Source organism: Haliotis cracherodii, unplaced genomic scaffold, assembly GCF_022045235.1.
Source record: "Haliotis cracherodii isolate W230 unplaced genomic scaffold, xgHalCrac1.p SCAF_9, whole genome shotgun sequence".
Classification (NCBI taxonomy): Eukaryota; Metazoa; Mollusca; class Gastropoda; order Lepetellida; family Haliotidae; genus Haliotis; species Haliotis cracherodii.
In genome coordinates this window covers 3,593,474-3,611,028 of record NW_027266343.1, presented here as the reverse complement: position 1 = coordinate 3,611,028, position 17,555 = coordinate 3,593,474, and the positions used below count along the sequence as shown (strand labels likewise).

The 17,555-nt window shown below is 38.5% G+C and overlaps 1 protein-coding gene across 2 annotated transcripts in view; it reads left to right on the top strand.

Annotated features, from left to right (window-relative positions):
• The first annotated feature begins 435 nt into the window (after positions 1–435).
• Positions 436–17,555, top strand: part of LOC139453417 (sideroflexin-1-like) — a 45,385-nt gene continuing 28,265 nt past the window's right edge. For both annotated transcript variants that reach the window (XR_011652416.1, XM_071235112.1), the window contains exons 1-4: positions 436–545; positions 6,272–6,445; positions 13,594–13,764; positions 16,324–16,422. Coding sequence is in view for 1 of the 2 variants with exons in the window: in XM_071235112.1 (XP_071091213.1) it covers positions 6,285–6,445; positions 13,594–13,764; positions 16,324–16,422 (431 nt within the window). In the remaining variant the exon portion in view is untranslated. The remainder of the gene's footprint in view (positions 546–6,271; positions 6,446–13,593; positions 13,765–16,323; positions 16,423–17,555) is intronic.

The window sequence follows — 17,555 nt, the reverse complement described above, 5'->3', positions numbered from 1 at the left end:
TGGGTTTCACCAAAGTGGTAAACGTCTGAGACATGCATCACTTCGGGCTTTCCTCCCACATTAAGCTGACACGCCGTGATATAACTGCAATACTGTTAAAAGCGGCGTCAAACCCAACTCAGTGTAAAAAGTAGAGACAACTGTTGACAAGTGAATAATTTTAGACAAATATATTCCTGAAATGAGTTATACTGTGTCAAGTTTACATTCAATGTTTAATCCATTCCCTTTAAATTTCTGCTGCATAAACAATTTTTTTTCTCGTCGTGATAATAACGTATCAAAGTACGTCCGAAACCCGACCACGACACCAGATGATGCAACTAACGTGGCAACTTTGACCTCTGAACTCCATCCCCAAGCTTTAGCCAATCAAATTACGGGACACAGACACACCTCCAGACCTTCACCTTGAAGTGAACTTCCGCTGTGAAATCAACATGTTGGTCTGAAATTGATTAATCCGACCAGAGAAGTGTATGACACAGTCCATGTAACGAGAAAACAGTGACTATTTTGAAGCAGCATCGTTACTCTTTAAACAGGTAAATTTCCCATGTATTAACTGACAAGTTCTGAAATGTATCATTTTAATCCGAGGCGCGACATTGCAATGGTGGCATAGTAGGCTAAACAGTGCCCAGCGATGCGCCTAAAACAATGTCAACTGGTTCGTAATGTTTAAATATTTTACACAGATCTGACCTATTCATACGTTATTTTAAACGAATGTGTTGTTACTAAAATGCTTATGAACGTTCATTTAGTGTTTTAGAGTACGTGATCGCCGAACTGGAAAGCGATACGCGGATTATTGTGAGTGACCTATATATTGACAAGATTGTAAATAAAAAGGTGACACCTCTGGCTCCGAAACAGGTTGTAACCTACCATTCAAGGGCAAATCTTGTATTTTTATACACACACTTCTTTTCGGTTTGTTGTTTATTACCCTTGATATCAATCATCTATCGGGACAGTATTCCACACCTGGTCAGACCCCTTGCAATACAAAACAGCATTGATTTGTAGTGTAACACTATATGACCATCTGAAAGAAATGCCGAAGTAGACCATTAAAATACAATCCCTGAACAGTCTCCCCTATTTGTAATGTCATTATGAACAGTAAGATATAATAATTGAGTATGTGGACTATGAACAAGATGAATGCATCCCAATAAAAGTATGTGTTATGAACTCGTGTATTTGTCATTGACAAACACACAGGGACTGTGTGATGTTGAGAATTACTGGTACACTTGCTTATACTAGATAACTGTCAACTAGTTTTGTTTGAGCCTTCTAATAAAGTGGGTCCCGTGAAGATCCGGGGTAGAATAGGTCTTCAGCAACCCATGCTTGCTGAAAAGGGCGACTATGCTTGGCGACTAACAGGATCAGGTGGTCAGGCTTGCTGACTTGGTTGAAGCATGTCATCGATCCCAATTGCATGGATCGATGTTCATGATGTCAATCACTGGATTGTCTACTCCAGGTTTGATTATTTACAGACCGCCGTCATTTAGCTGGAATATTGCTGAGTGCGGCATAAACTGCAAACCAACCAACCAATCTAATAAACAATCTAACATGACAGGTGGCCATTTGAAAAATAGTGGGATAAAGCTAACAAGCCGATAAAATGACACTTCATGCATTTGTTTGGTTTAATATGAGTGAAGTACGAAATTGAATATCAAAGTAATTCATAAACAACAACATAAAAAAATTACTCGAAAATAGAAGTTCCATAATGGCTACCAGCTACATTTATTGAAACAACATTTAAACAAATGTGTTCTTATTCATTAACTTTGGTAGGTGGAAATTACATTTACCGTTTTCGACGTAATATGCGCCCACGGCGAGATTTGCTGATATATTGGCTAGTGAACAATCCCAGTTAGCACCCCTTCTGACCCCTATTTGCATATAATACACACCGCTTCCTTCCCCTGTTCACGTATAATACGCACTCGTGTGTTATATGCACCCTATATTATTGGCAATTAAATTCTGGAAACATATATCTGTTGTACATAAACATTTCAGGCTGTCGGTATAAACCACGAAATTTATCTTTAAACTCTGTTTTTTTCACCAAAATAATATTCTAATAAGAGCCCACTATTTCTAAGTTTGAGAGCGCCCTGGGCGCTTATTACGTCGAATACGGTAGTTATAAAAGTATTTATTGCACGTCCTTGTGCAGATGGGTGGAGGGAGGGAAGCGCCATGCATCTCACTGAAGATCTAGGGCCCCTATATGTATACAATTCCTGATGTCCCCTATGATGAGGATTTTGTGGTGTTAAACAATACTCACTCACTCATGATGATAAACAGGATGTTTATGATAATACTGATAATTTATTTTTCCAAATAACAATAATAATATATTTTTTTATTTCACTCTCATCATGCTCATAAACATAATGTTCTTTGATATTAAGATATTGATAATGATATTAATTGTATAGGGGTTTCCCAGTTTGCCAGTCGCTATTGTTCAGATATAGAAAGCACTCATAACTTCTAACATGATATGGTTAAACGAAAAATGAAACATTAAATGTTTTTGGGTTTTTTTGTATTTCATATTGATTTCCCCCCTTAAGATCATTACCAAACTAAACAATTTTCCCCAATTTAGATTTTCCTAGATTTTTACTATGTTGTAAGAGGATGCCTTCTGTTCATGAAACAGGAGAAATCATTTCTGTTGCAATTTGTAGTGGGTTTGGTAGGATTTGACACTATATTGACTGGACTATCAGCCATGATATTAGGTTATCGTCACGATATGGCTAAAATATTGCCGATGTGACGTAAAGCATTAACACACTCACACTCACTGATATTAGGTTATAGTCAGTTTCGGTCTATAGCCTACTGTCTATAGCCAGCCAAAAATAAAAAGTAATAGTAAGTATCCATGTGATTGGTTTTTATTCACATCCCATAATTCTAGTGATGTATTTAAATTTTATTATGAATTTGTGCAATTATTTTATATTTTATTAAACACTGACTCTCATATCAACTGGTATTCATATATTATTCACAAATACTATAGCCTGGTAATCAATATGTTCCCCCCGGTATATCACAAAATTCATTTATTATTCAAATCTGCATAGCATATACCATGTTTACAGACATATTTTTCACTGGTGCACCAAAAGGATGGTCTAGTATCATTTCGGGTTGTCGTCCTAGGTTGGCAAGGAACTCTTCACCAGATAACTTGGAACAATCTCCAAGATGTTTATAATCATTTCTAGAACTACATGTACTAATAATGTCATTGACTGTGTTTACTGTTGCTGGGCAACACTTCCAGTGAGCTCTGGAACCTTTCGTAGTCTTAACTCTTTCCTTCAAGCCAGAATACATCACATGCCTACCACCACGAGTATTGGAGTGGGTCTTAGTTAACCTGTGAGTTTGCCATTTTCTAATCAGGTAATACGGGTGACTGATATAGGAAATGCCCACACACATTATGTGAACTCTCAACATCTGCTGAATCTTATATTGAATCGTAGACCATTCATTGTGTGCTATGATGAATAGATAAACCACTAAACCCTTTTAAGTTCACGTAATAATTTTCAAACAATCCTGATAGTGCAACACATCAATTTTAAATCACACGCATTCAAGTACACACACGTCTTCCCATGTATCCACATTCAGCCGCTAAACGCATAGGCGGCGGACAGCTAAACGAGCCTCCTGGTGGTAATGAAAACCGGGAATCAACCAAGCACTAACGGTGAAGTGACACCAATACACAGGATATTCAAAGTCCTTTTACACGCACTTCAGTGACTTTGCCCACGCACGCGAAAAACCGGGTCCCGCAGTGGGAAACGAAAATCCACATCCCAAAGAGGCCACCCTGACTGCTAATGATCAGTGTTGTCAGTGATACCATTATATATCATTGGGGTTAGGAATTGGTCTGTCTTTGATATCAAATTGATTTAATTCAGTTCAGTAATAATTAAAATATGACTTACTGGCTGAGTGAGTGAGTGGTGTTTAGTTGAAACAGACTTTGGTAAGCCAACCACTAGTCCATGACTAAAACAACATTCAGCCGACTGGCGAAGTGGGAAAGTCATGCAGGTTGAACAGGTAACTGGTTTAAACTGAATCATGTAAATCTTTTGTAAGCAGGAAGAACTGTGAAAACTGCAAGTGACTCACGCCCCAATAACTTCATGACGCAGTTAGTTTTGCAGACCAACAACGAACAAGTAATATAATAATGCATATTTATTTAATTCACTTCCACATGTCGTCAAACCAGCCAGTACATGATTGTTTGAATAATCCCTCACACACTGTGTCCACACATTTACACTCCAGAGTCAGTAGAGTACCACTGAGCAGTCCAGACATGTCAGCCAGCCTAAACCATGTATACTGTTAGATACACACGCTACTCCAACCTTCTTTGTCAAATACAACGACATGTTTCTAAAGTTGAGATCACTGACTACATAGAGTTACCATTTCATCACAACCCTGCCCACTTATAACCAAAAAAAACATGCACAAAAGAAGCGTTGAACTGTTGGTAATCTCATCAACAAGGTTCGCAGACGCAGCTACAGCTGTTGTTAGCCAGTCCCAATACTGGTAATGTCATAGCACATAACTTTCTAGACGCAGCTACAGCTGTTGTTAGCCAGTCCCAATAATTTCATAGCACATAACTTTCTAGACGCAGCTACAGCTGTTGTTAGCCAGTCCCAATAATTTCATAGCACAAAACTTTCCAGACGCAGCTACAGCTGTTGTTAGCCAGTCCCAATAATGTCATTGCACAAAACTTTCCAGACACAGCAACATGTACATCTATTGTTAGCCAGTCCCAATAATGTCATAACACAAAACTTTCCAGACGCAGCTACAGCTGTTGTTCACCAGTCATAGCAAATAACTTTCCAGGTTAAGGGACCGACAATTTCCTATTCAGAGGGAGGCCCGGGATTTTTTATGGAGATAAGATATGTTTTCAGCTACAGATGCAAGACCAGATATTGTTTTAATTAAAACTATTGGCTACCCTTTTTTTACAAAAAAAACACCCTGAAACAATGTAACTTTTTAGTGGCAGACATTTTTTTTCTTTCTAACATTTAAAGCAAAAATCTCTTCTTTTTTTTAAAAATAAATCAGAGACGATTTATATTTTTCAAATAAAATCCAAGGACACCCCTCCCCCACAGAATATCAAATGTTCAGTTTCTTACAGTACTTCGTTCTACAGCTTCCCATGCATTAGGGTATTCCATGTTCAAGCAGTCATGATTACTGTAGTCGCAGTAATAAGCAGCCCTGCATAGTGCATAGAAAATTGACATACATGGGGTGTTTACTTAAACCATAAACAAGTGAAAGTTGTCAGAAATCGAGCAGTAGGGAACAAACTTGCTTCCAACTTCGATTAAACTAAAACCTTTTTGATAATAGATACAAGGCAATTATGTAGTCCTTCTACGCTTGTGTGTACTGTACCAAGCCTGTAATATACACAAGTAATATGGACTGTTGTGTAAATTCTGGTCTTAGTAGGGGGCGTTTGTTGGAACAGGGCCCTTAGTACGGCAAATAAGGTGCTTGGACTCAAATCCTAGACTTGCACAAATCTCTAAGTCAATAATCATTAGTTTGTCATAATATCTAGATTATAGAAATAATAAGGGCAAGTTGTCCATATGAAAAACTGTCATCCTTAGTGTACTGTCCACTTCCCTAGACTTGCCTATTAGCATTTTATATAAGGATTTAATTACTATACATCCATGAACTTATCATTCAGTACACCCATTAAACAAGGCTACTGAAATACCAACCAGGGGAGGTAACTCCCATCTTCACTTCACGAACACCCATGTTGCAGACATAGAAGACTTTTGACTTAGAATTTTGACTTAGATGATGCTTAGAAAAGAAGACATTATTTTGATTGTCTAGCATATTACCATTGGAAGCTGGGTCAGGTTTTAAGACATGGGTGCTCAAGTCCTATTTCCATGGGGTGGTCGGGTAGCCTAGTGGTTAAAGCGTTCGCTCGTCTCGCCGAAGACCCAAGTTTGATTATCGACATAGGTACAATGTGTGAAGCCCATTTCTGGTGTCCCCCGCTGTGATATTGCTGTGATAATGCTGAAATATTGTTAAAAGTGGCGTAAAACCATACTCACTCACTCCTATTTCCGGGTACAATTGACTGTATACTTTGCTGTTCCAGGGTTAATTTCAACATGGAAGTCGTCAAGAGGAGAATCAACCTGGACGAGCCTCGTTATGACCAGGGCTCATACAGTGGCAGGGCCAAACACTTCTTCATCACCACCAACCCCCTGAACCTGTTCGTGTCTGGGAGGCAGCTCGACGATGCCAAGGAGGTCGTGGACAGATGCAAGTGAGTCATTACTGATGTTGTCTGTCCTACTGATTCTGGGTTGGTCCCCACTAGGGCTGGGACAGGTAACTCGGGTACTCGGGTCGAGTGGGTCCTGAGTAGGACCCGGGTACCCACAGGACTACCAGGACCCGTGGTTAGTCATGTGATACTGTAAATCTTGAAATTAACGCGAGTGTGAAGTAAATGCGAAAAATGCGAGTGGTCTTTGTTCGCATTATTAAACATCGCATTTATAACAACAATAAGACATTTTGGATAGGAGAAATACCAACTTAGACATATGCTGAAAACATACAACTATGTATTCCACAACACTGATTTCTTTAGCAGCACTTGAAGTAAGTATATAAACATTGTCATTCAAACACTAATTACATCCTGTGAATTGTCACTGCTGGGGTCAAGACAAGCGTTCTACTCACTTATGTCATCACTGATCGCACCTGCAAGTCCCTACAGACGCCAGCCACGCAACACGGTGTCTTTGTTCTTTGCGACTGCATCAAAAGACGACACGATCCAGCGCGCATGTATTGTTTTAGCGGAAGTACTTTACTCAGCGCTAATAAGCGGTGCTGTTTGGTGTGTGATTGGATTAATGTAAGGATGGATTACGGTGTGGATTCTTCTGTAAACCTGACAGAGGACATTTTCTTTATACATAAATCCACTGATGCTTGAGAGGAGGTGGGTGTCGCATTCATATTGAGTTGCATTATTGACTATGGGCCAGTGGTCGCATTCTTTTGGAGACGCATTAGTTTCACGATTTACAGTATATTGTTCAATGACAAAATATCTAAAACTCTATGGTTACACTACAAGTCACTAATGTTCCCATTTCTTTCTGACTATGCACCCATTCCTTCTGACTTTTATATATTTGAATTAAGATACAATTTCATGCAGTAAACTTTAGTCTATGCATGACCATATCGCTTTACACGTGTATCTAAATACACACAGGGCTACGGTCAAACTTTTCCAAATTGGACAGTTTGTACCTATCTCCAGATATCTACAGCAGGTATCCGGGTAGGGTCGGGTCATTGGGTGATGGGTGCCCGGGTAGTAAATTTAGACTCGTCCAATCCCTAGTCCCCAGCAAGCTATGCTGGTTGTACGAGCCAAGCAAAATAGGTATCCTGCAGCCTGAATCTTAGAATCATGTTCTTCAATTTCAATTTCTCCTCATATTGTACGATTCTCAGTTTGCCAGCATCATCACCCCTGCTTGTGGGTGTTCCCATAATTGTAAACATCGAAGGCCTGCATCCTTGGGCTTTCCTCCTGATTGAGCAGACACGCCCTGATATAACGGAAATACCCACGCATGCACGCTCGCTCACTCACTCACTCACACACTCACTCACTCACTTTATGATTTTTCATATCTTTATTCAGATAAGGAACTAGGAACACATGGCAAAGTAATGATGATTTTACTATATTTTGACGTTCATATTTATATTCGACCGACCACTCAATATGTGATGGATTAGGGGGCATGAGTGGCCCTGTCGTCAAAGGGGCTGCAATTCGCTGTGCAGATCATCATCCTTTGGGTCCACCAGAGTCCTATGATCATGTGTTCGAATCTTTGTCCACCCTAATTATGTTTCTAGGTTTGTCAGCACCATACCTGTGCTCGTGGGTTTCACAAAAAAAAACGTTTGAGACCTGCATCACTTCGGGCTTTCCTCCCAAATTAAGCTGGCACACTGCAATATAACTGGAATACTGTTCAAAGCGGCATTAAACCATCTCTCACTCTGATGGATAAGAAAAACAAACATAAACTAATACAAAAATCATACAAAATGTAGGTAACTATTAACCTTTCCAGTGATCATGGTGATAACTGATCAAATGTATTGTGTGACTGCATGTCTCTATATCAAGAGAAGTAAAAATTCTACATGTTACCATGGTTACTAAAGTTGTTCTAAACATCCTGCACATAAGGCAGAAGCGTTTATTTTGAAGAAATTCATAAAAACTCTTTTTAACAAGTTGAGCTTACATATACATTATTTTGACTGTCTCCCACTAATCATGCTAATGGCTATTTGGGTAGTAAACAATTGTAAATAATAAAATCACAAACATGTTGCCTACAATAAAACTGGATTGTATTTCATGAACAATAAAATAAATTAAAATTAAAAATAAAACGTGGCTTTACATGCTCAATGTTCCCAAGCAAGGTCAAGGCTATTTTACACATTCAAAACACAAATTTGGTATAAAAAAATGTTTTACATCATCTTTTGCATTCCATATCCATTTTAAAGTTTTAATGAGCTGATACCAGTCGTGCCAATAGCACTGATACTGACACAGCCTTGATGAAGTCGTTGAAGCCATGATGAGCCATTCTTGGGCTGTCTTGGCCATGTGTTCGCGATTGATCGAATCGATCTAATGAGCTACATTCCCACGCTGCCCTCATCTGTCAGTGAAAATTCAGATAAAATTGACCATGAGGCAATATTGGAGGCTCTAGGTTAAACTGTCTTCCACAGAACATAAGATCAATTTCTTCTTGGCTTTGCAATGAGAAATTGAAGTTCACCAGCTATTATTAACTGCTGATGTGAATGTGTTGGGGAAGGGCTTGCTGGGGTATAAAACACAGGTTCTTATTTTTAGTTTCATTCTTCAGATAGACCTTTTTTTCTATTTTTATGGATAAAATGTGATACATATTTCAAAAGTGAAAAATTAAATAAATACTTAAACAGTAGTTAAACATATAAACATGGTAAAATTGATAGAAAATGTGCTTATTTTAAAATACTAATTGTTTGAATATTTTAACTTTAATTTTTTAATTATTTTTAATGTGAAAAGTTTCATTCATTATGTTCATTTTCCCTTCAGCACCTTTGCATATTGACCGAAATGTCTGTGAAACGGTCTTGTCTTATGCAAGAATATTGTGATTATTGTATTTGGGTGATAGGGTGGAATGGTTTTAAGAAATAGATGATTTATATCAACATATATTTATCATATTTATTCTTCATGTTCTTAGTGGGGACACAGGTGGCCTAGTCATCAAAGGCGCCACAATATTCTGTGCAGAGTAGGTCCCATAGACCAGCCAGAAACCTATGATTGGGGGTTCAAATCCTGGTTTGTGTTTCTAGGTTTGTCAGCACCATACCCATGCTCGTGGGTTTCACCGAAGTGGTAAACATCTAACACCTGCATCACTTCGGGCTTTCCTCCCACATTAAGCTGACAGGCCGTGATATAACTGGAATACTGTTCAAAGCAACATCAAACCCAACTCACTCACTCACTCACTCACTCACTCACTCACTCACTCACTCACTCCAAGTTCTCAGCAAACACCATATAGCAAAATGGAAAAGCTGCTGATACAGTATGATTATGATAATGAAATATACATTGCAGACTCATGGAAAACATGTTAATAATAATAAATATTAATTATAAAATATACAATGTGGTAGTCTCTCTTTATCATGTTTATTGTTTACATGTTATTTAGATCCCGTGAAGATTCTGGGTTAGAATGGGTCTTAAGCAACCAATGTTTGTTGTAAGAAGCAACTAATAGGATCAGGTGGTCAGACTCACTGACTTGGTTGGTGGATGTCATTGTATCCCAATTGCGTTGATTGATGCTCATGATGTCAATCACTAGATTGTCTGGTCCAGATTTGATTACTTACAGACTGCTGTCATATACAGTCAAGTCTCGATACTTCGACACACGTTAATCCGACGATTGGCTTTATCTGACACTAATGATGGGAACCGATTAAATCAGTGCTATTTAGACCCGTTAATCCGACAGTCTCGCACTCTGACTCCGACACACCTAATTTGCAACTAATTACCAAAATCACTCATTAATCAGTCTCGTTAATCCGACACAGTGATCAGCGTCCTCTGTGGTCATCTGCCCGCAAGTACACAGCCCCGTGTTTTGATGCGAAACAGTCATAGCGTCGCTGCATATTTCAACTGCCACAGAGATAAACTTGCTACCGCTGAGGACATTCCATTACAGGTCATGTCAGTACTAACAGGAAGTCAACATTAGCCACTAAGAAAGCAGCTTTCTTTAGCATTGCGACACTAGTTTCAAATTGGTGACTTCCATTCCAGACTATGCTTTAAAAAGTATTTTGAATCAGTCATACATTGTGTTAAACTTTAGAGGTTGCATGATTAGAAAACATATTCTGCTAACAATGTAACATAACTATGAATATTGCCTTTTTCCTCTTTTTTTATTACAATGTGTTGGAACCGTTATCTATCTTGTAGTTGTCCGATTTTCGATCACTAACGTTGATACTACTTAATTTTGTTTATCCGACATACTCCGACATAATCATATGCAACCAACAATGCCAGATTAACGGGACTTGACCGTAGCTGGATTATTGCTGAGTGCTGCGTTTAACAAGAAACAAAAAAACAACAACATGTTACGTGCATATCTTCGTTTGCGAGCATCTCCCAGCACATCATCATTGGTCAACTAACTAATTCAGCTAATAATTCCAAACACTTGATGTGGGCAGTCATCTGTCAGTTAGCATGGTTAGAGCACCGAAAATACTTTCGTTCAATGGGTGGCCACTATTTTGGTCTGGTGGAGTACATTTATATGTGATAAAGTAAAAATGGTGTAGTTTAAAGTACTTCATCACATTGTATTTAATTTAAAATGTGAATAAAGATTTAAATTAAAAAAATAAAATAAAGTGCTTCATAAAACTTGTATATTTTATCATGACGCCTTAAAAGCTTGACTGCACAAACCATACAGATTACTTGTTTGCTTGAGCAATGTGCGTCAAATATGAATGGAGTGAGATCTGCAGTGGAAAGTTCGTGAAATTCGAGTATTTTCCTGTGCTCTGAGCTAGATGGAGAATTTGTACCAGTTCTTTATCAGGACATAAACATAGGCAGAGAATAAAGGGCGAGGCAACAGTATATTTAGGGACTGACCATGTGATGTTCTGGGTAGGGGGGTGGGGGTTGTTTGCTCGGATTTTGTTTCGAGATTCATTACTTTTTTAGTTACAGCTACAAAGCCAGATATTTTATTTAAAACAATGAGCCTGAATTATTTTTTAAGAAAAACAGAATTAAAGAACGTCAACAATATGATTTTTGTGGTAGGCTTGTTTCTTCTTTTTTTAAAAATAATTTCGTTTATATTAAACTTCTAGGCAACCCACCACACCCACACCCACACCCACACCCACACCCACACCCACTCCCACTCCCACTCCCTCTCCCACTCCCACACCCACACCCACACCCAACCCCACCCCACCCCACACCCCTGTCTCGCCAGAGTATCAAATTATTAGTCCCTTACATCCTAATAAAGTACTGGCACTCAATGTCTATATATTAATAAGACTATAAGTAATCCTTCAGTCCTCAGCTTAATTTAACCCATAGCACTCATCAAATTTATACAGAATATGTGAATGATAATTTGTAAATCCATCAGCAAGGTCTGTTGTCTTTCTGCAACATTGCTATTCTAACATGGTTAACAGCTGTTGTGTTTATTGAATGGATAAAGAAACACAAGTTGTATATTGTGGAACAGCTAACACTTATTGTGCATTAATGTAGGCCTATATCATAGTATATGTGTTTAATAATTACTCATTTATCATGGTCATTGTATGTCAATGAATATTTGTATAACAATTTTCCACTTGTATGTCAGTGTTTATGTGTAGATAAAAAATATGTTTCTAGTCTCATGTTTTTGCCTTACAAATGGTAATAATAGGATTAGCCTGATATTGTATAAATTAGCTACAGATTTATACAGAGGTTGTATAAGCCCGGAGTAGTGCACACAAGGCCAAGATTGGAGATGTACTCTTTCTGCAAAATTTAGAATCCTAATACCTTACTTCCTGTGTATCTTAATCTATATTACCTCAAACCTAGTTTGTCTCACAGACCCTGAACCATGTTATTTTCCCTTCCAGCCAGCTCTTACTGTAATGCTGTAGCCCTAAGTGAAGCAAGTCTAGATTTTCCAAAGGTTCAGGTTCTGAATCTCCCATCTTACGGGGGCTCCTTTTTTCAATTTTAATGTAATTGTTGTTTCAGAAACTACCTCATACCATGCACGCAACCATAATAACAAGTATCATATTGGTGTTTAGGTCATTTCTACACACAAGTTGGACTGCTCAGGACCCTGTGAAGGAGCCGTATTATTACAGATATTAGCAACACCCTTAGAAAGTTAGAAAGTTATCAGATGTGTTCATAAGGAAGAGAATAAGAATTTGTCCATTTCAATATTTGCATATTTCATACATATTAAAGTACCAAGTGAATATGTAAAAATGTCGAAAAGATGGGTTTTAGAGGTCCTCAAGAAGCATTTTTCTAATATTTGAAATATGTTTTTGACGGAATACTGTATTAATCTACAACTATGGGAACAATAAAAATGGGTTTTTTTAAACAAAAAAAACAGAATAAACATAAATTATTTATTTCTTAGAAATAATAGAATATTTGAAAGTGAGGAAGTCGTTGACCCAAGCTGATTTACTTCGGCGATGTAGACAGAGACATCACATACGTCTGTACACATGGTACTACATTCATCTTGGGTCAGGGCAGTCGGGTAGCCTAGTGGTTAAAGCGTTCGCTTGTCACGCCGAAGACCCGGGTTCGAATCCCGACATGGGTACAATGTGTGAAGCCCATGTCTGGTGTCCCCCGCCGTGATATTGCGGGAATATTGCTGAAAGCGGCGTAAAAGAATACTCACACTCAATCATCTTGGGTCATGGACATTCTCATGCTTAGATTTCCCCTGGATGTTTTAATCTTCTTTGCCTTATTCTTGAATTTGATACATCAGTAGTCAAAATGTGCAATAAAGCAAAACGGCTGAAAATGTTTTTGCAAATATTTCAATTTTCCACAAGTTTAAACCTCGACATTTCCAGTGGGTGAAAATCACACCTGTCCTATCTCGTTCTTTCACATAACACAGAATCGTGACAAACTGAAAGCCCTGACTGTACAAGGCCACAGACTTCAATGGTGAAGCATGGAGGAAATATCTAAAGGGAAAACCTCTAATAAAAATGTTTTTGTTTCAGACGAGGAGATCCTTTGTCGAACTTGAGTGATGATGAGATATGGAAAGCAAAACAGTTGTACGACTCCGCCTTCCATCCCGACACAGGGGAGAAGATGTTTATCCTCGGATGTATGTCAGCTCAGGTCCCGATGAACATGACAATAACAGGCTGCATGATGACGTTCTACAAGTAAGAGTTGCTCCCCTTGCTCATGGTGCTGTGAGAGGCGGACTGTCATCCCTTGTTGCTGACTAACACTGGAAGCTACTTTACCTGACGCTACACCGTGCTTTAGTTTCCCTACCTTATACAAACAGACTAAAGGCCCACCCAGACAGCATCCGCCTCCTCCGCCTTACCGTTAGGCGCCACTGTCCACGCTGTGCCTGCGTCATACAATGAAGAATATGACGGAGTAGAGGCCAAGGGGGATAACTGGTGGATGTCGAGGCATGGGCTGTAGTCTGTTTCAACTGTCTCTTCGTTCCAGTACTGTCTGTTTGTATAAGGTAGGGAAGCTAAAGCACTGTGTAGCATCAGATAAGCATAAAACATTGCATTTAATTAGGAGATAAACATACTGTAGAGCTAGATTACCTGTAGATTAAACAGTGCTAAATTGAATTTGGAACCGAACACGCAGTTTGTGAAAACACAGTATGTTTATCTCCATTCTACCATGACTAAATAAAATGCGAACTCTTTGGTGTTAGCAAATATACTGAGTGAAGCGGCATGGGTTGAGTTCAGTGTTTTGAGTGGGTTATCGATCTGAATCACGGAATCACCGAACAAAATATGGCGCTGTATATACTCAAGCAGTTTTGTTTACACCGTAATACTTCACTCGAACATATGACAGGAATTGAAAGCATATAAGTATGGCAACTCGGTAAGCTAACATGAGGTGGGCATCCCTAAAGAAAACAAAGCAAGCTTTGCAAGGCTTTCGCTCTACATCGCATGTCACCATTATGACGTCATATCGCTCATTATGACGCAAAAGATATGACGTCACAGTCGTATATAGAAAAGCGCCAAATTCCAAGCTCTCTGTTGTCTCCAAAACGTAAATACATTCCCTTTGTAGATTTCTATCGTGTTTTCTGCATGAAATGTATTGCCACACATCCTTTGAATATTGTTGTAACCGCATCTGAGCATTTTGTAACCTGTAATTGTAGCTATAATTATTTAAATATGCCTACCGACAATGACTGAAAAAAGTGCTATTCTATGAATATTAGCTTCCGCAGTGATGCAACCGTCAAACCAGCTGTTTCAATCAGAGGGGGTTTATTGTGATTTAATAGCCTCTGATTGACCAATCACAATCGAGTTAATTCCAAATTCATGGTAGAATCAGAATGATCATTTATGAAAAAAGACAACATAGACTGATAGAGTTACGGTATGGTCCTTCAATCTTAAACTCCTCAATCTCAAATGTCTGCCTATCTCCACCAAACCTTCAGTTCCCTAATGTTTGATATAGCATTATATTTGTACGTAACATGTATGTCAAATTTTGAGATTCACATTCACACAATAACTCGAAATTAGAAATGATTCCCTATTTCCTTAAATACTATATAATTTGTATTTTTATCTCAAACTCAATTGGATTATTTTTAATGATTCATGTGGACGCACATTCCTCAGCTCAACAAGACATTGTACCAACATTTACTGGCAGCACGTAAACAATGAGTTCATATTGAACTTTTGCTTAATAAACATCCACATCTGATATTTGCGTTTCATGATTCGGTAAACTGTGGTCAAGCAGTAATGGTCGATATGAATAATGATCACAAAGTAATCTTGCTTTGTGAGACGTGTTTTCACAATCAGCATTTCACAATTGTCATTGGACTTTCAAATTTTGTATGTGGAATCAGAATGTGTGATCAGTGATTGTTTAGCTCACCTGACTGAAAGTCAAGTGAGCTTATGTAGTGGCACATAGTCTATCATCTGTCATCCATTAATTTTCAACATATCCCGAAGCTACAAGACCAATGGAGGCTAATCTTTTATATCACTGATCCCAGCTATGGTGTCTCTAACAATATTGCTAAAAGCAGCGTAAAACCAAACTCGCTCGCTCGCTCACTCACTCACTCACTCACTCACTCACTCACTCACTCACTCACTCACTCACTCAAACATCTGCTTACAAAATTTCAACCTAATTTTAAATATGGCCGTCACATTGATATAAATGTTTGTACCAAAATGAGGTTGATGTGTCATAAATTTGTTCATAGGTCGGGAGAGCTAAAGAGCCTTTTGGCCCCGTTTGTGAATTCTAGTTTTTCATAAAGGTGTAGTAGCATGTGACATGTAAACTGGTACTCAGGCGTACTTGTGTTCAGAGACTCGGGTGAATGAAGAACTGAAAATAAATATTGGTCTTAGACAATTAGGCAACCCATGCTCCCACCATGACGAAAGGTCAAAATCGGTGTTTGGACATGATATACATAATCCCCTAAACATGTTGAACAATGTTCAAAGACTGCAAGATGGCCATGACAGTGGTCTTACAGCAATGGCATGTTAGTTCACTGCTGTAGGTCCAAAACTTGTTTCATCTGTCACGTTTCAACTCATTTATCAGAAGTGATCAGGATGTAAATCTCAAATCTTTTCACACCTAAAGGTCTAAAGATGTTGAAATATTGAATGGCAGGAACAAAAGATGTCTTTTCAATGAGTCATGTGTTACAATATTTGTGTTTTCAGAACGACTCCAGCTGTGTTGTTTTGGCAATGGTTCAACCAGTCGTTCAACGCCATCGTCAACTACACCAACAGGAGCGGCGACTCTCCGATATCGCCCAAGTCAGTACACTTGAAGGCAGTAGCGTTCTTTGCATCCTCTGTTAGTCAGCGTATTATACATCCATGTGGTTATTAAATAATGATGATATGTTTGGACCCATTCAACACCATTGCTTCTCCATTAGGGATGAGACGACTCCAAATTTAATGCCCGGGTACCCGTTGTTAAAATAGCCACACAAACGTTCTTCATACACACTTGTATTCTTCAGTCAACCCAAAACGCTTCCTACACCCACAGGTGTTGTCAATCACTGCCATCCTGAGTAGGGCTTCCACGAGTCCAAATTTTTGGACTCGAGAAGCCGAGGGGTGAAACTCGACTCGAACTTGAGTACCCGAAAGTAGGACGTCCTTTAAGAATATTGGTTCATTAGATCAAAATTGCCATCTAATAGTATTAAGACATGTTATAATTATTATTGAACTTCACTGAAATGTAAATAGAAAGCGTCCATGGAACTTCTTTATCTGTCAAAGTGTATGGAAGTGTTCAATGTTAATATTTGCTTGTAACTGCACTAATTTTAATCACAACCTTCAAAAACATTACGTCAGTAACGTGTAAAAAAACTACAATACATACTGAACACAAACCATCATTCAGCGTTTCATTCGACACCTGCCAACAAGCAGGAACAATAATTCACAGGAAGAAAATCGATAATGTGCATCACGTGACATACACGTGACATACACGTATACACAGCTGCTGGGCTGCAAGACTGAGGCCGCTAAATATGGAAATGTAGTACTATAATTTCATTCATTCATGAGTTGGTCACGTTTTCAAACTGTACCAAACTGTCGACCTGTCACTTGATTTGTAAGCACTGAAATAGCACATATATACCAGCTAATCAGTTTTTAATTTGTGTAAGGGAATACACTTGGCATTTGAGTCGGAGCAAAGAAGCAATAATCGCCTTGATACATTCAATTTCTTAAAGTCGGGAAGGAAAAACAATAATTACATCTATTTTATGTGACATTCTCAATTGTTCTAATGTACATCTACTTTCTACAAAGAATACATTATTCAAACAATATTTTTTGAAGCTTTAATCAATACATTGATGAACAATTGAAAACAGAGTGATCTCCCCTTATCGAGTACTCGAGTCCTTGATAAC